A 26,740-nucleotide genomic window follows, 5' to 3' on the forward strand; every position below is an offset into this window, starting at 1 on the left:
AAACCTCTACAGAGGGACCATCGAGAGCATCCTGAGCAGCTGTATCAATGTCTGGGCTGGAACTGCACTGTCATGGAGAGCAAGACCCTACAGAGGATAGTGAAGACAGCAGAGAAGATCATAGGTGTCTCTCTTCCTTCCATCACGGACCTTTACACCACTCGCTGCATCCGTAAAGCCACCAGCATTGTGGCTGATCCAACACACTCTTGCCATCTGAAAAAAGGTACCAAAGCATTAGGGCCCTCACTACCAGACTGTGTAACAGTTTCTTCCCCCAAGCCATAAGGCTCCTGAATACTCAGGGACCAGACAGATCCCTCTCACACTCACTCCATCTGACCTTACTATATACCACAACGTTACACAGCCACTGTATAAATAAATAGCCATTGGATACAATTGTTCTCTATGAGCACATCTGCTTTTTATCATGTTCTTGGTCATGGTCTTACTACTGTCATATCACAATGATACACCATCATGTCTGACGTTTAGCATTATTTACTTAACATATTACATCTGCTGAGTGTGCACTGTCTTGTCCTGTCCCTGCACTGTGCTGTCCTGTCTCGCAGGAGTTGCATATTTTTGCACTTTTTGTCTATTGTCCGGGACATCTATGTTGTGTAGCACCATGGTCCTAGAGGAACGTGGTTTAGTTTCACTGTGTACTGTACCAACGTATATGGCTGAAGTGACAAACTCACTCTTATTGACATGCAAGGCAGCTAAATACCAGTGTACAAAGGGTCACCATAAAGAATAAGTCACTTTCACTTTAAATTTACAGAGAATGGCAGTGGCAAGTTTGATTTTGTTTTATAAAGGAAATACGATGCTATGCATTTATACATAATGTACATCACTTCAATATCATTTTATCTTCACTTTGTGAGGCTCTTGGGCCTGATGGAACACCCGTAGCTCAGGCTAAATTGGTGAGGGGGTTGTACACCTTATAGAGGTGATTTAAACTGCAGACTTATATTGTGCCTTTGAATGCAGTAGTGATGGAATTCAAACCTGTGGGACCCAATGAATCGGGCTGGTTCAGGCTGATTTCTAGTTTGCAGCTGGATTCTGGTTGAGCGCTTCCTTCGACTCTCCCGGCCCACAACCTTACTCAGCCAGCTTCCACCTCCAGCAGCCTCTATTAATAGGTGCATGTCTGCCCCACCCACCCCCTTTTGTGATATCACAGATGGGCAGGTTAAGCGTAGTTCTATAAACAGAGGGGCCTTGCTATGTCGGGAGCAGGTAGGTTAGGGTTGGGTGCGGGTGGACTTTTTGTCAACCCACACATCAATAGAAGCAAGCTCTTCCGGTAGACACAGATTCCACATTCTGAACATTTGAAGGGTTTCCACATTCTGGGCATGTGAATGGTTTCTCCCCAGTGGTCACTTTAGAAGACTCTTTACCACATTTCAGAACATATGAATGGTTTATCCCAATCCCCCAGGTGAATTCAGAGGCTGGCACCAGCGAGTTTCTCTTTATGAACGTTCTGGTGACGCTGAAGGTTGCTTTTTTTAGCAAACCTTTTATGGCATTCAGTGCATGCAAAGGGTTTCTCCCCTGTGTGAATCTTAAGATGAGTGTTAAGTGTGTCTTTCTTAGAGAAGGTTTCCCCACATTCAGAGCAGGTAAAGGGCCTGGCACCCGTGTGAAGCTCCTGGTGACAACGAAGCGTGCCTTTTAGAGCAAAGCATTTCCCACACTCTGTACACGCAAATGGTTTCTCCCCCGTGTGAACTGCCTGGTGATTGTAAAGCCGCCTCTTTTCAGAGAAGCCCTTCCCACATTCTGTGCATGTGAATGGTTTCTCCCCCGTGTGAACTGCCAGGTGACTGTAGAGCCTTCTCTGTTGGGAGAAGCCTTTGCCACATTCCGTACATTTAAATGGTTTGTCCCCACTGTGAACTTTCTCATGAAGTTGAAGGTCAAATTTCCTTGAAAACGTCTTCCCACATTCTGTACACGTAAAAGGTTTGTTCCCTGTGTGAACAATCTTGTGAGCAATTAGAGTACTCCTGCGAGAGAACCTTTCTCCACACTCAATACAAGAGAATGGTCTCTCTCCCGTGTGAACCCTCTGATGGCAGCGCAGGTTTCTTTTCTGGAAGAATTGTTTCCCACATTCTGAACAGGCAAATGGTTTCTCCCCCGAGTGGCGCTTATAGTGGATTCTGAGAGTGCTTTTGTAACCAAACCTTTCCCCGCACTCTGTACAGGAGAAAGGTTTCTCCCCTGTGTGCACTCTAAGGTGTATGAAGAGGCTGTACTTATCTGAGAAACCTTTTCTGCACTCGGAGCACTTAAACCTCTTCTCCTCTGTGCGGGTGTCATTATTTTCAGAGTTCCCCCCACTATCTCTACTTTGAAAAGGTTTCTCCACTCGGTGAACTTTCTGGTGACTTTTTAGTATGCTCTTTAGGGAGAAGCTTTTCCCGCATTCTGTACATGTGAATGGTTTCTCCCCTGTGTGTACACGCTGATGTACTTGTAAGTTATATTTCCTCTTAAAGTGCTTCCCACAGTGGCTACAAGTAAACAGATTCTCCTCGACTTTTCTTCTCTTACGTGTATTAGTATAGCGGTTAGTGTGGGAGCCAGGATGGGTGCAGCTGTCTGATGGCATTTCATTATGTGTGATCACATCATTATAGTTCATTCCTTCCTGGTCACATTTTATTTCTCCAGGTACAATCCCTAGAGACTCCCCATCAGTGAGTGAAACTGCTGTGCTGTTCGCTGAGCTCAAGACATAGTCAGAGTTGGGTTCTTCTTCCTTTATCTTTACTTGCAATATTTCTGTTTCGGCCTCGGGGAAATTATACCTATCTATTTCTCCCTTTAATTTGGATGGATCCTTAGAGTAAAACAATTCATCATCTTGTTTCTCCTGGAACGGCACTGCCACATGATGTTGACCTGAAGAAGTGCAGGTGGTGATGGAAGAGTCCGACTCAAAGGTCTCTGGAGACTCCGTGTCAGTGCATGGAGCGTCCCAATGTGGCATTACATTTAACTCATCTCCACTATCTGCTTCTTCTTCTTTTATCTTTATCTGTATAATTTCTGGTTCTTCTTCTGAGACACCAAAGTCAGTCCATGGATCCGTTTCACTCTTTAGCATTGTCAGCTGATTACAGTCAGACACTTCTTTGTCTGGTTTCATGGCTCTTGGTACAGTCTCTATAGATTAGTTAACAGCGAGCATTGTGTTGGGTTCACGGTAACATTTCTGGTTCGGTGCCTGTGAAACAAACCATAGAAAAAGAACCAATTTCACTCCTGATTGGGTTGCGATAATCGAATTAAAAAATCTATTTACAGCCTCTAGGTATTCTGCATTTTGGGCTGAACCTGCTATAAGCTCTTCCTTATCTCACGGAATTATATTTAGCACCAGTTCTCCGAGCAATCTCACAACTGGACCATTTTACTACACTCCCCATGTCTCACTTTTGTTGTAGCTCACTAATCTTCATGCTCACTTACTTCTCATCCTGTGCCAGAAACAGCTGATCCCTTTGCTGGTTAATTAGTTCAAAGGAGACATTTAGTGTAATAAATAAGAATGTACCAGTGTATTATACTCATTTAGATAGATAGAAGAATTGTGCTTAAAAAAGTAGTGTTTCAGGCTGATTTATTGAATATTTCTGCAAAAACCCTAATAATCCCTCCCTTCTCTTCCACTTGCTGCTCCCTGAATTCCCAGGCTGTGCACTCAGCTCACTGCACTGTAGGACAGGAACCAATCAGCAGCTAGCAGGACCTGATAGGGAACTGAAGCCTGTCTGTGCTTGTGTGACTGCAGGGCTGTGATTGGCTGTCCCCCTCCTACTGTGCTTCTGGCAGGGACCGTTAGGACACGCCCACCCCTCATTTGAAACACAGACAGGGACCAGAGAACATCTATAGGGAGCTCCAATAAAGGGGCCATTTTAAAAATATAAATTTTTAGCCCCATAAGCAACACCGTATATTACTTATAATTGCCTACAAAATGAGTGTTCTTTAATGTATCCTATATGTCTCTTTTCAAATTGATTGTGATTTCTTAGTCCTCTGTGTTTCTGTCTCAGCGCTTATTCTCCTATGTGTGTCTCTAAAATTCCTGGCCTAATTAGATTGTAAGCTCTAGAGGTCAGGAGCCTCCTTCCACTTGTCTCTTAATACTTAGCATTTAACTTGGAATGTAACTGTATATTTAGATTTGTATTACTTATCTCTGTCTGTTTTATTCACATATTGCTCTAATGTACAGTGCTGCATACAAAGTATATAAACCAAACTATACATATATTTATATGTTCCCATGTATACCTTCCTTCGGGTTCAGATGGTCAGAGAATTCTTGTCCTCTATCTGAAATATTTCTGGCTCAGTCAGCAAAGAGTGCGGATCCATGTGGATTGTGGGTAGAGCTTTTACCGGAGTAGGAATAACGCTGTTTGCGGTGCACTCACTGGGTATCAGACAGGCAACCTGTCACAGACAAAAACGATATCTCAGCTTGTGATAGAAGTTCCTTCCACTAAGAAACCTGCCATGTAGGACAATAAATAGTGAGTGAGTAGTCCATCCCTTGTCTCCCCTCCCACTGTCCCTCCATCCCTTGTCTCCCCTCCCACTGCCCCTCCATCCCTTGTCTCCCCTCCCAGTGTCCCTCCACCCCTTGTCTCCCCTCCCAGTGTCCCTCCACCCCTTGTCTCCCCTCCCAGTGTCCCTCCATCCCTTGTCTCTCCTCCCAGTGTCCCTCCATCCCTTGTCTCCCCTCCCACTGTCCCTCCATCCCTTGTCTCCCCTCCCACTGTCCCTCCATCCCTTGTCTCCCCTCCCACTGTCCCTCCATCCCTTGTCTCTCCTCCCAGTGTCCCTCCATCCCTTGTCTCCCCTCCCACTGTCCCTCCATCCCTTGTCTCCCCTCCCACTGTCCCTCCATCCCTTGTCTCCCCTCCCACTGTCCCTCCATCCCTTGTCTCCCCTCCCACTGTCCCTCCATCCCTTGTCTCCCCTCCCAGTGTCCCTCCATCCCTTGTCTCCCCTCCCAGTGTCCCTCCACCCCTTGTCTCCCCTCCCAGTGTCCCTCCACCCCTTGTCTTCCCTCCCACTGTCCCTCCATCCATTCTCTCTCCTCCCAGTGTCCCTCCATCCCTTGTCTCCCCTCCCAGTGTCCCTCCATCCCTTGTCTCCCCTCCCACTGTCCCTCCATCCCTTGTCTCCCCTCCCACTGTCCCTCCATCCCTTGTCTCCCCTCCCAGTGTCCCTCCATCCCTTGTCTCCCCTCCCAGTGTCCCTCCATCCCTTGTCTCCCCTCCCAGTGCCCCTCCATCCCTTGTCTCCCCTCCCACTGTCCCTCCATCCCTTGTCTCCCCTCCCAGTGTCCCTCCATCCCTTGTCTCCCCTCCCACTGTCCCTCCATCCCTTGTCTCTCCTCCCACTGTCCCTCCATCCCTTGTCTCTCCTCCCAGTGTCCCTCCATCCCTTGTCTCCCCTCCCACTATCCCTTGTCTCTCCTCCCACTGTCCCTCCATCCCTTGTCTCTCCTCCCAGTGTCCCTCCATCCCTTGTCTCTCCTCCCACTGTCCCTCCATCCCTTGTCTCTCCTCCCACTGTCCCTCCATCCCTTGTCTCTCCTCCCACTGTCCCTCCATCCCTTGTCTCTCCTCCCAGTGTCCCTCCATCCCTTGTCTCTCCTCCCAGTGTCCCTCCATCCCTTGTCTCCCCTCCCAGTGTCCCTCCATCCCGTGTCTCTCCTCCCAGTGTCCCTCCATCCCTTGTCTCTCCTCCCAGTGTCCCTCCATCCCTTGTCTCCCCTCCCAGTGTCCCTCCATCCCTTGTCTCCCCTCCCAGTGTCCCTCCATCCCTTGTCTCTCCTCCCACTGTCCCTCCATCCCTTGTCTCCCCTCCCAGTGTCCCTCCATCCCTTGTCTCCCCTCCCAGTGTCCCTCCATCCCTTGTCTCCCCTCCCACTGTCCCTCCATCCCTTGTCTCTCCTCCCACTGTCCCTCCATCCCTTGTCTCTCCTCCCAGTGTCCCTCCATCCCTTGTCTCCCCTCCCAGTGTCCCTCCATCCCTTGTCTCTCCTCCCACTGTCCCTCCATCCCTTGTCTCCCCTCCCAGTGTCCCTCCATCCCTTGTCTCTCCTCCCACTGTCCCTCCATCCCTTGTCTCTCCTCCCACTGTCCCTCCATCCCTTGTCTCCCCTCCCAGTGTCCCTCCATCCCTTGTCTCCCCTCCCAGTGTCCCTCCATCCCTTGTCTCTCCTCCCACTGTCCCTCCATCCCTTGTCTCTCCTCCCACTGTCCCTCCATCCCTTGTCATATCTCAGCTTGTGACAGAAAGTTCTTTCCAGTAAGAAACCTGCCATGTACTAAAGTTGCTTTCCAAGCCATAAATAAACGACTGGTAAGATTTTTGCAGTTGTCCTGTGTGTCGATATGAAGCTCTGCTGAAATGGATAATAAATAGTGAGTCTAAGCAGGGGGTAAAGGTACATAAGATCCCTGTGGAAGTGCCACTGGGCCTGGATGAGAAGGGTCGGGGCGTCTCCACTCCACTGAGGAGAAACAGTAAGAGTCTCATTACTGCTCTGGATAATGGAGAATAAGGGCTGAGGGCTTCAGGCCTAAACTCAGTGAGAGAACAATAAGTAACAGGACAGGCACAGCCTATAGACTGAATGAACTAACACTTTCAGCCCCGTGTTTCCTACAATAAACCCCAATGTAAACGCCTCCCTCCCCCCCTCCTCCTCCCCCCCCTCCTCCTCCTCCTCTGTACAACTAAACCCCAGTCACCCGGACTCTCCACAGACTTCCCCGAGCCTCCGGTTACTCCTCACATCAGCTTCTCTCACCTGCAACTACTTTCCTCTTCTCCCAATTGCCTACTTCCGCTTCCGGGTTAGCAGCACAGGCCGGCTGGGCACTGGTGGGTTAGTAAACTATAGGCGGAGTTCCACGATGTCAGGACCTTGGTGGGTTTGGTCTGTTCATTGGACCAATGAGAATGTGTTTATGGGCGGGGCCTCTCGGACTCATGTGGAAGCAAAATAAATTAGCGCGCGCAATACTGTAGTGTTATATTACTGTCCCGAACTTCCTGTGTGATCTTTCTTATTCTGCTTATTACTCACTGCTCCGCTCTGCTTTATCCTTCTACTTCTCTCTGCTATCCCATCCCCCACCTGCTCCCCTCCCACCAGAGCCGGACTGGGAGCAAAAAGCAGCCCGGGCAAAAAACAAACAAAGCAGCCCACGTGTAAACACACACAAAGAGACACACAAACACACAGAGACACACACACAAACACAGAGACACAAACACAGAGAGACACACACACACAAAAAGACATACAGAGAGACACACACAGAGACAGAGAGACACAAACACACACACAGAGACACAGAGAAACACACAGACACACAAAAAGACACAGACACACACACACAGAGACAAACAGAGACAGACACAAACACACAGACAGAAAGACACACAAACACAGAGAGACACAGAGACACGCAAACACATACATACACACAAAAAGACACAAACACAGAGATACACAAACACACACACAGAGACAAACAAACACAGAGACACACAGACACAGAGAGACACAAACACACACAGACACCCCTACCTCTCCTAGGAGCTTCATGAAACAGCACGGGAACTCTTGACACCTCCCACCCCGTCTGCTGGCCAATCACCTTTGCCTTTCCCTGACTGATCGAGGGAGGAGGGAGGAGTAACACGCAGCTGCTTGGTGTGTGTGAAGGAGAAGCCCAGCGTGCTGTAAATCTCTCTCTCCCTGCCCAGACGCCGCAAATCAGAAGCGGCCCATTTCAAAGGCAAATAGAGCGGCCCTTCGGGAAATTGCCCGAACTGACATATGGTCAGTCCTGGCCTGCCTCCCACTGTCCCTCCATCCCTTGTCTCCCCTCCCACTGTCCCTCCATCCCTTGTCTCTCCTCCCAGTGTCCCTCCATCCCTTGTCTCCCCTCCCACTGTCCCTCCATCCCTTGTCTCTCCTCCCACTGTCCCTCCATCCCTTGTCTCTCCTCCCACTGTCCCTCCATCCCTTGTCTCTCCTCCCACTGTCCCTCCATCCCTTCTCTCCCCTCCCAGTGTCCCTCCATCCCTTGTCTCTCCTCCCAGTGTCCCTCCATCCCTTGTCTCTCCTCCCAGTGTCCCTCCATCCATTCTCTCTCCTCCCAGTGTCCCCACACCCATAGCCCAGAGAAAGGAAAGGACACCATACAAAAGAAGAGAATGGACACCATACAAATACAAAAGGCAGTGCAGTGAGCACAATCTAGAAGGAACCGCAATCTAACTTTGCCCATTCCCTGAGAGATACAGGAGGGTTTAATTTACCTACTCACCTGACTGTGCCAATCACAAGCATTCACTGTGACATTCTTGCCCTAGAGCACATATGGTTAAAGGAGACATATAGGATAAATGAAAAAACGATAATTTTGTAGGCAATTATAAGTAATATATGGTGTTGCTTTTACATGGGGCTAAACATTATTATTATCTTTAAAAATGTCCCCTTTATTGGAGCTCCCTATAGATGTTCTCTGGTCCCTGTCTGTGTTTCACATGAGGGGTGGGCGTGTCCTAACGGTCCCTGCCAGAAGCACAGTAGGAGGGGGACAGCCAATCACAGCCCTGCAGTCACACAAGCACAGACAGGCTTCAGTTCCCTATCAGGTCCTGCTAGCTGCTGATTGGTTCCTGTCCTACAGTGCAGTGAGCTGAGTGCACAGCCTGGGAATTCAGGGAGCAGCAAGTGGAAGAGAAGGGAGGGATTATTAGGGGTTTTGCAGAAATATTCAATAAATCAGCCTGAAACACTACTTTTTTAAGCACAATTCTTCTATATCTAAATGAGTATAATGCACTGGTACATTCTTATTTTTTACACAAAACGGCTCCCTTAAGGAACATAGTTTTTACCGAAAGTTTCTATTGAAGCACAACTCCCTGCAACTTCCATGTAACTCTTTACCAGGGTGGCACATTTATTCCCAAGACTGAATTCATGGTGAAACCCAATCCCCTGACTCCCTGTAACCTGCAGCTGCTGACGAGTCGGGGAGAGGAAAGAATAAAATGGGCAGAATTGCTTCCTTTGGGGAGGCAGCCCCTGTATGAGCTAAAGTAGGTACGAGGGATAAGATCAGGACAGTAACTCAGCCTTCTGGGGTATCACTGTCCCCTGTGTAACACTGACTGGTGCAGGGAGGTATTGCCTTGTACTCTTACTTCCCTGTCTTGCTTAAGTCAAACTTAGAATAAGAGATACGGTGGCGCCTATGTATAAATACAGAGCTGTGATTGGCTGTGAGGAATATTAGGACACACCCACCACTCATCTGTGAACACACCAGAGAGGCATTATAAGAAGCTCCAATAAAGAGATAATGTTTAAAGATAATAATCCTTATAAAGGACATGCTCTGTGCTGCTGTCACTTACTGAGCTTAGGGACCCACTCACAATATACAGTACACATAGAATAGAAATGTCACAATATAAGGCTGATTAGTAATTAATACACATAATTACTACATGGCAGCACAGAAACCAGTGCAATTAGCATCAGAATTGAATAATAATCAGCAAACCTGTAGCATCAGCTTATATTACAGCCAGGGAAGCTCATTTTCTGCTGGATAATTAGAGACGAGCCCTAAGCTTAGCTTCTCAACAGCCAATCAGAGCCCACTGAGCATGTGAGTGTCACAGACACTTTCCAAGATGGTGACCCCCTGTGACAAGTTTGAAGTCCTGGATCATTACGGTTATGGAGATGCTGAGCCTTTAGATTGGTGTAATAAGTTCTGTATATAAAATATGGCATTTCTACCCATATTAAAGCTTAGAATTTAGTTCTCCTTTAAGCCCAAGCTGAAGTCAGGTCCCATACATTATCAAAAATGTTATATGTCCCCCTTTAAATCAGGCATTGCATTTTAAATAACCACATTATTACAGTTTGGATAACAAACTGGAATATTAAAGAATAAGCAATGTCTTTAAATAATAAACACACATTCCTTTTAATATCTACGGAATCCTTAGGCAGACAAAAAGGTACAAAGTCAAAGTAGTGCCTATCATGTATATGCCGTGTGGGGCCCATTAAATACTGTGATACGTCTTTTTAGCTGAACGTACACGGATTCCCTCGGGTTGGGATTACACGGCCCCCACACCCGTGCAATGAGATCTCTACATACAAAGGCCCAGGTTTCCCTACAGTCGTCATTTTTGGCTGAATAGTTATTCCTAGTGTAGCCATTTGTGCATAGTGGGATATACCATATTCCCATAAGTCCTCCTGTAGCCCCGCCCATAAGGTTCCCTAAAGAGAGTGAGTTTTTTGGTGCTTCTGAAGGCTGATCTTTACAGAGAAGCAATCACCACACTCTGTACATATGAAGGGCTTCTGCCCGGTGTGAATCCTCTGGTGGATCTGGAGGTTGCTCTTCTGAGTGAAGCTCTTGCCGCACTCCCTGCAGGGGAATGGTTTCTCCTTGGTGTGCACTCTAAAGTGAGTGTGGAGCGCCCCCTTGTCGGAGAAGCCTTTGCCACACTGGGAGCAGATAAATGGTTTCTCCCCGGTGTGGGTGGCCTCATGACGGTGTAGATTTTTCTTCTCGTAGAAGCTCTTCCCACATATGGAGCATGAGAAGGGTTTCTCCCCTGTGTGAATTCTCTGGTGGCTGCGAAGGTTGCTCTTTTGGGAGAAATTTTTCCCACATTCCGGACACGTGAAAGGTTTCTCTCCCGTGTGCACGTTCTTGTGGATGCCTAGAGTGCTTTTCCGAGAGAACCGTTCCCCACACTCCGGACACATGAATGGTTTCTCCCCCGTGTGAATAGTCTGATGGTTATAAAGGTTACACTTTTCAGAGAAGCTCTTGCTGCACACTGGGCACATGAATGGTTTCTCTCCGGTGTGGATCTTGACATGACTGTGGAGTTTGCCCTTCTCGGGGAAACTCTTCCCGCACTCCGTACACACAAATGGTTTATCTCCTGTGTGGTATCTTATGTGGTTGTTAAGGCTGTACTTTCTGGAGAAGCCTTTCCCACATTCCGTACAGACAAATGGTTTGGCCCCTCGGTAAATGTTCTGGTGGCTCTGGAGGTTGCTCTTTGTATAGTTCCCTTTGTCACATTCTGTACATGAGAAAGTTTTCCCGTCGCTATGGGCTAGTGGATGCAACTGGCAGTAACTCCCCGGAGGCCGGCTACCACTAATATCCATATCATGGGCAGAGACACAGGGGTGGGAGAGAAGATCACTATGCTGGAAAAAGTATTTGCCGCACTTATTACAGACAAAACAAGAAGACTCCTGAGTTCCTGAGTCACTCTCAGATCTGGTGTTTGGCTCACACAAATATGAGTGTTGTCCCGACCCTACAAAATAGCCATCGTCTTCCATGGATTTATCCAGAGAACCAGAGGAATCACTGGATCTGGACTCTGTGAGGCAATAGTGACTTGCCCAACCCCTCGTCTCATTTAGGCAGTCCTCCTGGCCATCGACTGCACATCCCTCACTTTTCATTGCACTTGGATCAAAGTCTTCTTTGTCTACCTTTATCTGTAATATTTCTGCCTCACTTGTATCTGGATTATAGTCAACGTCCGACTCGAACTTCTCCACTTTCACTTCTCCAGGCAGAGAGTTCAGCCCACTGTCGGAGTCAGAGTCCCTCTTCTCTATCTTTACCTGAACTATTTCTTCTTCAGCCTCTGGGAAACCTGGTCCAGACGATGAACCCATTTCACTCTCTGTTGTGCTCAGGTGATATTTGTGGTTCAGTGGTTCATTTTTCACCAATGAGGGTGGATCCATGTTGTGGTGTTCGTCAGTCTGTATTGGGACAGAAGGATCGTTTGTCCACAGTCAGTTTGTATCCGGAAAGCACTAGAGGAGCAGCCCTGTCAAGGGAGAAAGGGGAATATCTGGTAACTTGTCATAGTAGCTCATCATTACCTGTATGGATGTTATCAGCGCAAATAACATTTTAAAGCAACTACTGGCCAGCCCTGCCCTCTTTGCTTTTGCCTAGAACGTGTGCATAGAAACAATAACTGTGTATTTCCATTTGCACAGACCTTTTATGCATGGACTTCAAATCTGGCATGTGTTCAGCTATGTCTGCTTTTAGCTACCCCTTGGGTGATCAGTTGTAATAGCGAAAAAATATATAGAATATGTTTAAAGTTCCCAAACTGCCAGTGGCAGGAGTTTGAGGCAGTACATGATGCGGCTCAGGCTGAAGGACAATAATTGTTTATTACCCTAGCTCTTATCGGGAAGCCCAGACTTTTAAAAGATCATTTTCACTGCTAAATACCCCCGGGATGTTTCCAGGATGGAATTGAAATTGAAACTGAACCACAACAGGAGGCCTGAACACAAAAAGCCTGAACAAGACCTGACTAAGGTATCTAATAAACATCATCAAATAGAAAATGTCCACAAATAACACTTTTCTGCATCTTAAAACCACGTGAAGTACTTTAGGGCCTGTGGAATACAAAACTGCTGGTGATACTCATTATTAAGGAGGGTAGAAAGACGATTCCAAAATCTTTCCCACATACTAGGGATCCAAATCCAACCAGATGCATCAGAGCCATACACAATCAAGACAATACAGTATATACAACTAGCTGGGAAATAAACCCCATGCACAGGAGGAAGAAGCAGTGAAGACGAGTGAGAACACAAGCTGGGCTGGAGATAAGGCATCAAGCAGGCCATGAGTGCACTTTACTCCCAGCACAGAGTAATACGTTATGGAATAATAGAAGTAATAAGAATAGGCAGTCAGGCACGAATAGCTTAGCCAGTTCTGTACAATCCTGTTAAGACCCCCAGGTGAAACACAAAGAAACCCACCAGCCCAGTCATGGCAGGTCATAAGAACCAGGTGTTATTGTAAGAGAATCTTCCGTTACACAAATCTTCCAGCTATAACAGTGAATAATAGAGATCTAGAAATAGTGAGTAGCAAACAGGGAGCCGTAAATGGCGGTGCAGCTTAAAGGAGAAGGACCTATTTACTTGGGGGTGCTAATAATTAGGCACCCCAAGTGATAATATACAGTATAATTACCTCAAACCCCTGGACCGGTGCAGTTTTCTGCTGATAGGAGCACTGGCCTGGGGTTTCAGGTAATTATATATAATCACTTGGGGTGTCTAACTATTGGCACTCCCAATATTTTGCCATTAATACATACAGCCTTCACTTGAGTAGTCCTTCTAGAAGTGAGACAGAAATGTTGTGTCCGTCCCCATGACTGAATCCACTGCAACCACAAAGCCACACCACATAAGTTACGCTCCATAATCATCATGTTGGCTTCTGGAGGGAAGAAGCAGTTTTTTACTAGTCGAGCACAGCTCACTTTTATGCCAGAAGGTCTCCAGAAATTCTCTCAGGCCACAGTCCAACCCCAATACCCTCTACAACAGGGATCCCCAACCTTTTTTTTTTTTTTTACCAGTGAGACATTCAAATGTAAAAAGAGTTGGGGAGCCACACAATCATGAAAACAACTCATAGGGAGAGCCAAACAAGGATATCGATTGTATATTTGGCAGCACCATGTGGACTGGCAGCCTGAAGAAGGCTCTGTTTGGCACTGTACATGGTCTTTGTGCCTTCAAAACTTGTCTCCAAGCCTGGAGTTCAAAAATAAGCACCTGCTCACAAGAAGCATTAGTAAGTACTGGATTTATTACAGGACAACTTTCAGGCAGAAAAGGCAGCTGAGCTGAGATGGGGGACACAGCAAGGGAAACATCTGACTGGTCAGCCCTTGATTGTTGATAGTTGAGGGGCATTTAAAGCTTGAACATCTCATTTCCAGAATGAAAGGTTCCTGGACATTCCTTGGAACGTTTCCTTGACGTATGCCCTTTGAGACAAGTTTCAGTTTTAACTCAATTCAAATAATTTAGAATTGTAACAGTCATTCTGTGGTTTTAGCAGAACTTCAGATCCAGGGTGGAAATAGGAAACCTAGACTATTTCGAGTCATTTCAGTCTCTATGTATCTGCTACCCTGTCCTTTTCATCTCAACGATCTTTTAAGTCCAGTTCTTCTTATTTGTAATATTTCTGCTGTGGCCCCAGGAAACCAGCCAAGGAATCTGATTTCATTTCCCTCATTATTGGGATCAGATGATCAACGGAGTTCAGAACTTTATGTCCTGGTTTCTCCTCTAACTTCCTCGCCTCGCACAGAGAGGAATGGGACTCCATGTTGGTAACAGACAGGGCTCATCTATCTGCATGGGGAAAGGAGGCTCGCTGATCCGCATTCACTGGGTATTGGAAGGGCCTAGGATCTATGAGATAAGACAGCCCTGTCATGGCTGAAAGAGGCAGACCTAGAACTTGTACAGGAAGTTAGCTGTACACAGTGAAGTGCTTCCCCCAGTGAGATTACTTTGTGTTACCAAGGTTCCACTTGACCTTATATACACCCAACACAAACTCACTCACTTTCTCAATATACCCCTTGCCAGGACTTTATTTCTCTACACACCAGACCCCAGGAAAGTACCACTTACCTTCCTCTTGTACCACTGACAACACCCGAGCCACAACTACCCCCCAGCCAATCACTCTACAGCATCCCCCTCTTCTGCTATTGACCCCCAACACCCCACATGCCACCCCAATCCCCCCAGCTTACTTACCCACAACTGCTCAACTTTTTATGAACTAGTAAACCAGGGCAGGAGCAAAATATATCATACCTTTATTTTTATTTTAAAGGGATACTGTCATGGGAAAAAACATTTTTTTTCAAAATGAATCAGTTAATAGTGCTGCTCCAGCAGAATTCTGCACTGAAATCCATTTCCCAAAAGAGCAAACAGATTTTTTTATATTCAATTTTGAAATCTGACATGGGGCTAGACATTTTGTCAATTTCCCAGCTGCCCCAAGTCATGTGATTTGTGCTCTGATAAACTTCAATCACTCTTTACTGCTGTACTGCAAGTAGGAGTGATATCACCCCCCAGCCTTTCCCCCCCAGCAGCCAAACAAAAGAACAATGGGAAGGTAACAAGATAGCAGCTCCCTAACACAAGATAACAGCTGCCTGGTAGATCTAAGAACAACACTCAATAGTAAAATCCCATGTCCCACTGAGACACATTCAGTTACATTGAGTAGGAAAAACAGCAGCCTGCCAGAAAGCATTTCTCTCCTAAAGTGCAGGCACAAGTCACATGACCAGGGGCAGCTGGGAAATTGACAAAATGTCTAGCCCCATGTCAGATTTCAAAATTGAATATAAAAAAAATCTGTTTGCTCTTTTGAGAAATGGATTTCAGTGCAGAATTCTGCTGGAGTAGCACTATTAACTGATTCATTTTGAAAAAAACATGTTTTCTGATGACAGGATCCCTTTAAATTATGACCCCCCTTCCCAGTTCCACCATAGTTAGCTGCCTCTCCTCTAGCCCTACTATAACAAACCCATACACCAGTAATACAGTTACATGTATAAACCATCTTCTCAGCATCTAAACCAAGGTTGTCAAACTCTTTACCAACAACAAGAACACAACCTGGAGCCATTGTGTCCTACAGACACGGCTCTAAATAGAACAGAAATTCCACAAACACAATCACCATGTTTGCCTGTTATTTCTGCCCCAGTAAGCCAATAGCCTGGCACACATTTATAAGCCAATAAGATCCCGGCACAGAAGCACAGGCCCAATGAGAAAAAAGAAGCACAGTGGGGGCAGCAGCCGGTAGAGACTTGTTGATGTAGGGGGGGGGGGTAAATACTTACACAAGTGCCTGTTTTTTGTTTGTTTTTTTATTAACTTGTTTCACAATAAAAATATTTTAAACAGTAAAAAGTGTCAAGTGTGTTGTTAAAGTGCAAAAAGTGAAAACCAATGAGATCCATTTTAATTGCATGTTGTACGACAATAAATGAAGAAAAGGGGGTGAACACATATGCACAGGGCTGGACGTAGGAATGCTGAGACTAAACGAGTGATGGTGACAAATGTATACAGAACGCTGGATTATTATTATTATTATTATTATACATCACTCTGACCTTACACTCAGCAGACTGGTTTAAAGACCCACAACTGTGCATAAAGCCCTCTAGGTACCAATGTACATTTGTCCTACATCCCCCGACAGATCAACAGACACATATTCCTGTACTGCCCCAACCCTCCCCAAACCCTCCTGCTTTCCCCAATTCCTGTGCCTTATACCTGGCTTGAATGCTTCCAATCTACCTCAGTACATACAGATGCCCAGCATGCAGCCACTTATCAACACAATTCACTTGTTGCAGTCTCAGTCTTTGAATAAGGAGAGGAGTCTATGCACAAGGGGAGGATGTATAAATAAGGGGAGGGGTCTATGAATAAGGGGAGGAGTCTATGCACAAGGGGAGGATTTATAAATAAGGGGAGGGGTCGATGAATAAGGAGAGGAGTCTATGCACAAGGGGAGGATGTATTAATAAGGGGAGGGGTCGATGGATAAGGGGAGGAGTCTATGCACAAGGGGAGAATGTATTAATAAGGGGAGGGGTCGATGAATAAGGGGAGGATGTATAAATAAGGGGAGGGGTCTATGAATAAGGGGAGGAGTCTATGCACAAGGGGAGGGTGTATAAATAAGGGGAGGGGTCTATGAATAAGAGGAGGGTCTATGCATAAGGGGAGGGGTCTATGCATAAGGGGAGGGCCTATGAATAAGGGGAGGGTCTATGTATAAGGGGAGGAGTCTATGCATAAGGGGAAGGTCTATGAATAAGAGGAGGGTCTATGTATAAGGGGAGGAGTCTATGCACAAGGGGAGGTGTCTATGAATAGGAGGAGGGTCTATGCATGAGGGGAGGGGTCTATGAACAAGGGAAGGGGTCTATGAATAAGGGAAGGGTCTATGTATAAGGGGAGGGTCTATGAATAAGGGGATGAGGTATATGCATAAGGGGAGGGGTGTATACCTAAGGGGAGGATGTATAAATAAGGGGAGGGGTCTATGTATAAGAGGAGGAGTCTATGCACAAGGGGAGGAGTCTATGCACAAGGGGTGTAGGCTGAGCAGTCTGGAGATCTCACAGTTCAGTTGGTGGCGGCAGAAGACCCCCAAGGATGAGTTAAAGGCAGATGTAACCCAAATGCTCAGCCTACCGCATATTCCTGCAAGGACTGTCGCCTTTAATCAATCGCATTCGGCAAAACACTACCCCGCACAGAGCAATTACCTATAAAGAATGTAAGAGTGCCGCCACATTCCCGGCTTTGCGCATCAGAACGGGCTTCCGCTTCCGGCCTGGGGCGCGCGTACTGCCGGCTAGTAGGCGGGTCCAATAACAGAACGGGCGGAGACTCAGAGGCTGGAAGGCAACCTTGTAGTCAATGGAAGTAAAGTAGAATAAAAAAGGGTGCGGCTATAGAGCTGAGTAGGCGTATCGTTAGGCTCTAGGGCGTGGCCTTATAACAATGGGAGGAGTCGTGTATTTGCGGAGACTGATGCAGTGTTACTATGGCTACGCCAATCATGTGACCGTGTGTCAGCTGATCGTTTGGCTGCGCTTCCTGAGTTGATCAGCAGATTGAACGTTCCTCAGTTTGTGTTATTCCCCAGACCAGGGAGGACTCTGATTATTGTCCCTAAAGCGGGTGGTGCAGTAATAGGGCCAGTTCCACCCACGTGCCTAATGCGCTGCCCTCTCTGCCCAGTCATGTGACCTCATTCACTCACTATCTGCCCCGTGTCCAGTCATGTGACCTCATTCATTCACTATCTGCCCGTGTCCAGTCATGTGCTAAATATATCTCCTCATGTGAAACCAACGGGCGCTGATATATGTGACCTTCCTATATATTTATCTTTATTCCCTATTAATAACATTGGGATCACTGACCTTCCTATATATTTATCTTTATTCCCTATTAATAACATTGGGATCACTGACCTTCCTATATATTTATCTTTATTCCCTATTAATAACATTGGGATCACTGACCTTCCTATATATTTATCTTTATTCCCTATTAATAACATTGGGATCACTGACCTTTCCTATATATTTATCTTTATTCCCTAATTAATAACATTGGGATCACTGACCTTCCTATATATTTATCTTTATTCCCTATTAATAACATTGGGATCACTGACCTTCCTATATATTTATCTTTATTCCCTATTAATAACATTGGGATCACTGATCTTCCTATATATTTATCTTTATTCCCTATTAATAACATTGGGATCACTGACCTTCCTAAATATTTATCTTATTCCCTATTAATAACATTGGATCACTGACCTTCCTAAATATTTATCTTTATTCCCTATTAATAACATTGGGATCACTGACCTTCCTATATATTTATCTTTATTCCTATTAATAACATTGGGATCACTGACCTTCCTATATATTTTATCTTTATTCCCTATTAATAACATTGGATCACTGACCTTCCTATATATTTATCTTTATTCCCTATTAATAACATTGGGATCACTGACCTTCCTATATATTTATCTTTATTCCCTATTAATAACATTGGGATCACTGACCTTCCTATATATTTATCTTTATTCCCTATTAATAACATTGGGATCACTGGCCTTCCTATATATTTATCTTTATTCCTATTAATAACATTGGGATCATATCACTGACCTTCCTATATATTTATCTTTATTCCTATTAATAACATTGGGATCACTGGCCTTCCTATATATTTATCTTTATTCCCTATTAATAACATTGGGATCACTGACCTTCCTATATATTTATCTTTATTCCCTATTAACCCTTTTAAGTGCAGCAGAATTTCACATTTTGGTTACGCGAAATGCCAGCCGTTTTTAAGCATTTTGTGCTCTCTCACTTTAGGGGCATTTCTGAGGGGAAACCTATAGTTTACCTAGGAAAACATATACATTGTTTTTTTCGGTAGAAACTGAGCTTTTCTAAATCTGCCTGAGTTTCATGTATTTCCACCTGTGCAAAAAAATTTATAGTGCTAATAAACAAAAAAAAATGAAAAATTACCATTTTTTCATTGTATATCAATTTATACCAGAAAAATATTTCATTTTACAGATGAAAATCCAACTGATTTGGAAAGCCTTATGTCTCTCGATCGTGCCAATACCAGATATGTATAGTTTTAGGGAGATTTAGGATTTCTGTACAGCAAAAACTCCCGGCAGTATATTACTGAATTTTGAAAGCACTAAGGCAGAAAACGGCATGCTTTTAGATTCCAAGGCAAAAAATCCTGAAACCATAGGTTTACCCCAGAAAACCATACATTTTTGAAAAGTACACATTCTGCCGATTACAAAATGGGTAACTATGTCTCTCTACTCCCAACTACCAAACAGAAAAGCTTGTCTGAACATAGCGGTTTTTCAAAATAAAATTCAAAATTTTGAAAAAATCATTTCAAAGGTTTTATTTTGCTGCTCCGCATATCCCAAACTATATTACGTACCAAGAAAAAGCACCTGAAATATGATGCCAGGGGTCCACTGAACAGTTTGATATCCATTATGCATAGGTTTACCAAAGTATCTGGCATTTAGAGACACAAATATGAAGTTAGCGCATCCAAATTGTTCAGGACTTTACTTCAGCTACTGAGAAATCAACACATTGACTGCATTTTTGTGGGGTAAAAACACAGAAATATATGTTTACCCCCCAAACCCATATATTTTTGGAAAGAACACATTCTACAGAATCTAAAAATGGGTACCCATGCCTTTCTGCTCCAAACTACTGAGTCGCAAGGCTTTCCCAAAATTGTCGGTTTTGGTGAAATATCTGAAAATTGCCTCAAAACTTCAACTTCCCAGCACCATATCACCCATGTATCATTACGTACTAAGAAAAAGCACCCTAAATATGATTGCCAGGGTTCCTCTGAACATTTTGGTGGCCATTGTTCATAAGTTTACCAAAGTATTCTGGCATTTAGAGGCCCCAAAATGAAGTTAGCGCATACAAACAGTCCCGTGAGTAACTTCATCTAATGAGAAATCAACACATTGACTGCATTTTTGTGGGGTAAAAACACAGAAATATATGTTTTACCCCCAAACCCATATATTTTTTGGAAAGTTCACATTCTACAGAATCTAAAATGGGTACCCATGCCTTTCTGTTCCAAACTACTGAGTCGCAAGGCTTTTCCCACAATTGTCGGTTTTGGTGAAATATCTGAAAATTGCCTCAAAGCTTCAACTTCTCAGCACCATATCACCCATGTATCGTTACGCACAAGAAAAACACCCTAAATATGATTGCCAGGGTTCCTCCAAACAGTTTGGTGGCCATTGTTCATAGGTTTACCAAAGTATCTGGCAGTTAGAGGCCTCAAAATGAAGTTAGCGCATACAAATAGTCCTGTGGGTAACTTCATCTAATGAAAAATCAACACATTGACTGCATTTTTGTGGGGTAAAAACACAGAAATATATGTTTACCCCCAAACCCATATATTTTGGAAAGTACACATTCTACCGAATCTAAAATGGGTACCCATGCCTTTCTGCTCCAAACTACTGAGTCGCAAGGCTTTCCCACAATTGTCGGTTTTGGTGAAATATCTGAAAATTGCCTCAAAGCTTCAACTTCTCAGCACCATATCACCCACGTATCGTTACGCACCAAAAAAAAACACCCTAAATATGATTGCCAGGGTCTTCCAAACAGTTTTGGTGCCCACTGTGCATAGGTTTACCAAAGTATATGGCAGTTAGAGGCCCAAAATGAAGTTAGCGCATACAAATAGTCCTGTGGGTAACTTCAGCTAATGAAAAATCAACACATTGACTGCATTTTTGTGGGGTAAAAACACAGAAATATATGTTTACCCCCAAACCCATATATTTTTGGAAAGTACACATTATACAGAATCTAAAATGGGTACCCATGCCTTTCTGCCCAACTACTGAGTCGCAAGGCTTTGCCAAAATTTGGCGGTTTTGGTAAAATATTTTGAAAATTGCCTCAAAGCTTCAACTTTCCAGCATCCGTATTGTCCATGTATCATTACCAGCATAAAGCATCCTAAATATAAACATGGGGTCTACTAAACAGTTTGATGCCCAATGTGCATAGATATACCAAACTATGTGGGGCACAGAGACCCCAAATGACAATATGTATAGACATTTTCACGGCTGACGCGCTGGCTGCTGCAATATAACCACCGGTGTGTGTATTATGCGACATTAGACCACCTAACAGTACAGAGACCCCAGAAAACCATATATTTTCAGAAAGTACACATTCTGACGAATCCAATATGGGTAAATATGTGTTCCTACTGCAAACTTGTCAAACTGCAAAGCAATGCTGAACGTAACGGTTTTTTAATCAAATTTTCTGAAAATCGTCACAAAGCTTGAATTTTACCCCATTATATGCCCCACATTTCGTAACTTATCAGCATAAAACATCCTGAATATGAACGCCAGGGGTCTACTGAACACTTTGATGCCCAATATGCATAGAATATACCAAACTATGTGGCGCACAGAGACCCCCAAATGACAATAGTGTATATACATTTTCACGGCTGACGCACGCTGGCTGCTGCAATATAAGCACCCGGTGTGTGTAATATGCGACATTAGACCCCTAACAGTACAGAGACCCCAGAAAACCATATATTTTCAGAAAGTACACATTCTGACGAATCCAAAATGGGTAAATATGTGTTCCTACTGCAAACTGTCAAACTGCAAAGCAATGCTGAACGTAACAGTTTTTATCAAATTTCTGAAATCGTCACAAAGCTTGAAATTTATCCCATTATATGCCCACATTTCGTAACTTATCAGCATAAAACATCCTAAATATGAGCGCCAGGGGTCTACTGAACACTTTGATGCCCAAAATGCATAGATATACCAAACTATGTGGCGCACAGAGACCCACAAATGACAATATGTATAGACATTTTCACGGCTGACACGCTGGCTGCAGCAATATAACCACCCGGTGTGTGTGTATTATGCGACATTAGACCACCTAACAGTACAGAGACCCCAGAAAACCATATATTTTCAGAAAGTACACATTCTGACGAATCCAATATGGGTAAATAAGTGTTTCTACTGCAAAACTGCCAAACTGCAAAGCAATGCTGAACATAACGGTTTTTATCAAATTTCTGAAAATCGTCACAAAGCTTGAATTTTACCCCATTATATGCCCCACATTTCGTAACTTATCAGCATAAAACATCCTGAATATGAACGCCAGGGGTCTACTGAACACTTTGATGCCCAATATGCATAGATTATACCAAACTATGTGGCGCACAGAGACCCCCAAATGACAATAGTGTATACATTTTCACGGCTGACGCGCGCTGGCTGCTGCAATATAAGCACCCGGTGTGTCTAATATGCGACATTAGACCCCCTAACAGTACAGAGACCCCAGAAAACCATATATTTTCGGAAAGTACACATTCTGACGAATCCAATATGGGTAAATATGTGTTCCTACTGCATACTGTCAAACTGCAAAGCAATGCTGAACGTAACGGTTTTTATCAAATTTCTGAAAATCGTCACAAAGCTTGAATTTTACCCCATTATATGCCCCACATTTCGTAACTTATCAGCATAAAACATCCTGAATATGAACGCCAGGGGTCTACTAAACACTTTGATGCCCAATATGCATAGATATACCAAACTATGTGGCGCACAGAGACCCCCAAATGACAATAGTGTATACATTTTCACGGCTGATGCGCGCTGGCTGCTGCAATACAAGCACCTGGTGTGTGTAATATGCGACATTAGACCCCCCTAACAGTACAGAGACCCCAGAAAACCATATATTTTCAGAAAGTACACATTTTGACGAATCCAATATGGGTAAATATGTGTTCCTACTGCAAACTGTCAAACTGCAAAGCAATGCTGAACGTAACGGTTTTTATCAAATTTCTGAACATCGTCACAAAGCTTGAATTTTACCCCATTATATGCCCCACATTTCGTAACTTATCAGCATAAAACATCCTAAATATGAGCGCATGGGGTCTACTGAACACTTTGATGCCCAATATGCATAGATATACCAAACTATGTGGCGCACAGAGACCCCCAAATGACAATATGTATAGACATTTTCACGGCTGACGCGCTGGCTGCTGCAATATAACCACCCAGTGTGTGTATTATGCGACATTAGACCACCTAACAGTACAGAGACCCAGAAAACCATATATTTTCAGAAAGTACACATTTTGACGAATCCAATATGGGTAAATAAGTGTTTCTACTGCAAACTGCCAAACTGCAAAGCAATGCTGAACATAACGGTTTTTATCAAATTTCTGAAAATCGTCACAAAGCTTGAATTCTACCCCATTATATGCCCCACATTTCGTAGCTTATCAGCATAAAACATCCTAAATATGAGCGCCAGGGGTCTACTGAACACTTTGATGCCCAATATGCATAGATATACCAAACTATGTTGCGCACAGAGACCCCCAAATGACAATATGTATAGACATTTTCACAGCTGACGCGCTGGCTGCTGCAATATAAGCACCTGGTGTGTGTATTATGCGACATTAGACCCCCCTAACAGTACAGAGACCCCAGAAAACCATATATTTTCAGAAAGTACACATTCTGACGAATCCAAAATGGGTAAATAAGTGTTTCTACAGCAAACTGCCAAACTGCAAAGCAATGCTGAACATAACGGTTTTTATCAAATTTCTGAAAATCGTCACAAAGCTTGAATTTTACCCCATTATGTGCCCCACATTTCGTAACGTATCAGCATAAAACATCCTAAATATGAATGACAGGGGTCTACTGAACACTTTGATGCCCAATATGCATAGATATACCAAACTATGTGGCGCACAGAGACCCCCAAATGGATATATAGTAGATAAAATTTACATAGGCAAAACAAAATAACACAGAACAGTGTGAAATGCAAATAAATCACCAAAAACTAATAAAACCACAAAAATCAATGCTTTTTTTTTTCACACTAGTGTAATCGGCCACCAGAATTACCGTTTGAATATTTTAGCTGGGCCAAATCGATTATACGGGCAGAAACAAGTGAACAACACAAATGCAGAGCTGAAAATGCAATAAAATGGCTAAAAATTCAATAAAATGGCTAAAAATGCACCAAAATACCCAAAATTGCAATATAACCACCAAAATAACATACAAAAGCTATTGCACAGTACGGTTAGCGAATACGCTATTCGGAACGGCAATAAAACATTTTTTTTAGCCCAAAAAGAGACGATGCGATAAGAAAAAAAAAAAAAAGCCACAAAGCCATATATGTACATATGCGTGTGCACAACGGGTAAATTGCATGTTATTTGCGCATGTGCGCGTGTGCAAGTGTACATGGGTGCTGTGAGTGTGTGTGACCCCCCAATCCCCAAAAATCTATGTGTGAGTGTGTGTAAGTGTGAATGTAAGTGTATATTACTGTAATAAGTGTGTGTTGGTGTGTTTGTGTGTTTTTGTGTGTGTAAATGTTACACTTACCTGGGGTAGATGCTGCAGATCGATCAGAAAGGGTCCCACGCAGCAGATCTCCAGCTCCAACGATCATCAGCCATGTGGGGGCGGAGCTGGGCGGAAGTGCGGCGCAGGCAGCAGCAGGACGCATAGGAAACGCGTCCCTGCTGCTGCTTTGGGGCCCCTGGGCGATCGCGCCCCAGGGGCCACACGATCCCCTGCTCTGCTCGTTGTCTAGGGGCAGGGGATCGTGAAGGAGCGGAGCGAGCGGCTCTAACAGCCGCTCCTCCGCTCGCAAACCCGGAAGTGCTGCAGAACGTAGAATCTACGATCTGTGGCACTTTGGTCCTTTGATCCACAGAACGTAGATTCTACGTTCTGTGGCACTTAAAGGGTTAATAACATTGGGATCACTGACCTTCCTATATATTTATCTTTATTCCCTATTAATAACATTGGGATCACTGGCCTTCCTATATATTTATCTTTATTCCCTATTAATAACATTAGGATCACTGACCTTCCTATATATTTATCTTTATTCCCTATTAATAACATTGGGATCACTGACCTTCCTATATATTTATCTTTATTCCCTATTAATAACATTGGGATCACTGACCTTCCTATATATTTATCTTTATTCCCTATTAATAACATTGGGATCAACCATCATATTTACCGGCCAGGCCTGTAAAATACCGACCAGGTGGCAGCCCTAGACAGGAGCATTAGGGTTAAGGCCATACTGCCAAACATTTGGGAAATAGAAAGAGGGTAAATATTTTGACCACGCCTATTGTATGGCCACACCCCCTAAATACATCCATTTTACAAAATGTGGCAGATATGGAAGTTTGACACATTTCTGGGGGGTTTTGGGTAAGGCTTTACTACAGTTTTGATAATGAAGGTGAATTGCCCTTTAAAGGGGAACTCTGGATTCCAAACCAAAATTTGATAAAGAGGCCCACATAACAAATAAACCCCTAATATACCCATCACAGTTACCTGTTTCTTCAAAAAATATCAATAAATGCCATTTTCTATGCTGAAATCCAGCTCTTTAAAGGAGACATATTGTGTAAAAAATAAGAATGTACCAGTGCATTATACTCATTTAGATATAGAAGAATTGTGCTTAAAAAAGTAGTGTTTCAGGCTGATTTATTGAATATTTCTGCAAATCCCCTAATAATCCCTCCCTTCTCTTCCACTTGCTGCTCCCTGAATTCCCAGGCTGTGCACTCAGCTCACTGCACTGTAGGACAGGAACCAATCAGCAGCTAGCAGGACCTGATAGGGAACTGAAGCCTGTCTGTGCTTGTGTGACTGCAGGGCTGTGATTGGCTGTCCCCCTCCTACTGTGCTTCTGGCAGGGACACGCCCACCCCTCATGTGAAACACAGACAGGGACCAGAGAACATCTATAGGGAGCTCCAATAAAGGGGCTATTTTTAAAGATAATATTAATGTTTAGCCCCATGTAAAAGCAACACCATATATTACTTATAATTGCCCAAAATGAGGGTTTTTTCATTTATCCTATTTGTCTCTAAGTTAATTTTAGAAAATTTGTATCTTTTTCTTGCTGTTCAGTGCAGGAGACCAAAGAGAAACTCTGGGACTGCGGGTTGAGCTGTCAAAATCAGGACTGTCCTGGGAAAAATGGGACAGTTGGGAGGTACGGGATACGAGTGCAGGAACAGACAGTTTATAATGGCAGGGTTGGACTGGAGTGTGCTAAGCCCACCAGGGCTCCTACACCAGGGTCCCCCACACCCCCTCTGGGCACCCCACCCCTACCGTTGGTGCAATCGGGGGAGGGAGGACAGTTGGGGAGTGATGGCAGGTGGGGGATTAGGTCTGGATAGTCGGGGCCCACTGTTTTTTTTCCCCGGTGTCCCACATAACAGTATGTGCTTTATTAAATGAAAGTTAACATGAAAAAATAAAACTGCTATACACCCTGATAAACATTTTGGGATTGCACCCCTCCATTTTCTCAAAATGGTTTAGGCTGGCGAGTCTGCTGCCTACCCCTAGCGCCCCCATATCTCTACATCATGTATCACCAATCTACCCTGGCTCCCCAATCTATACCCCATCTACCCTAGTGGCTT

General features: G+C 44.3%; 1 protein-coding gene across 1 annotated transcript; it reads right to left on the reverse strand.

The window, feature by feature from the left end:
• Window positions 1-405: 405 nt before the first annotated feature.
• LOC108703851 (zinc finger protein 665) lies at window positions 406-17,966 on the reverse strand. Its single transcript, XM_041576340.1, has 3 exons — window positions 17,326-17,966; window positions 10,403-11,988; window positions 406-3,205 (listed from the first exon to the last, which is right to left on the reverse strand). Exons 2-3 carry the CDS (start codon window positions 11,900-11,902, stop codon window positions 1,472-1,474), a joined length of 3,234 nt encoding a protein of 1,077 aa, XP_041432274.1. The 5' UTR covers window positions 11,903-11,988; window positions 17,326-17,966; the 3' UTR covers window positions 406-1,471.
• Between the last annotated feature and the right edge of the window lie 8,774 nt (window positions 17,967-26,740).

The sequence above is a fragment of the Xenopus laevis genome, chromosome 9_10L, assembly GCF_017654675.1.
Source record: "Xenopus laevis strain J_2021 chromosome 9_10L, Xenopus_laevis_v10.1, whole genome shotgun sequence".
NCBI classification, from domain to species: Eukaryota; Metazoa; Chordata; class Amphibia; order Anura; family Pipidae; genus Xenopus; species Xenopus laevis.

Bases quoted from the DNA above. Each gene is read 5' to 3' on its own strand.
- LOC108703851 (XM_041576340.1), bottom strand. From the start codon at position 11,902: ATGGATCCACCCTCATTGGTGAAAAATGAACCACTGAACCACAAATAT. The intron at 3,206-10,402 runs CTTTAGGGAACC...GTTAACTAATCT, and splicing joins AGCACCAAAAAACTCACTCT to ATAGAGACTGTACCAAGAGC.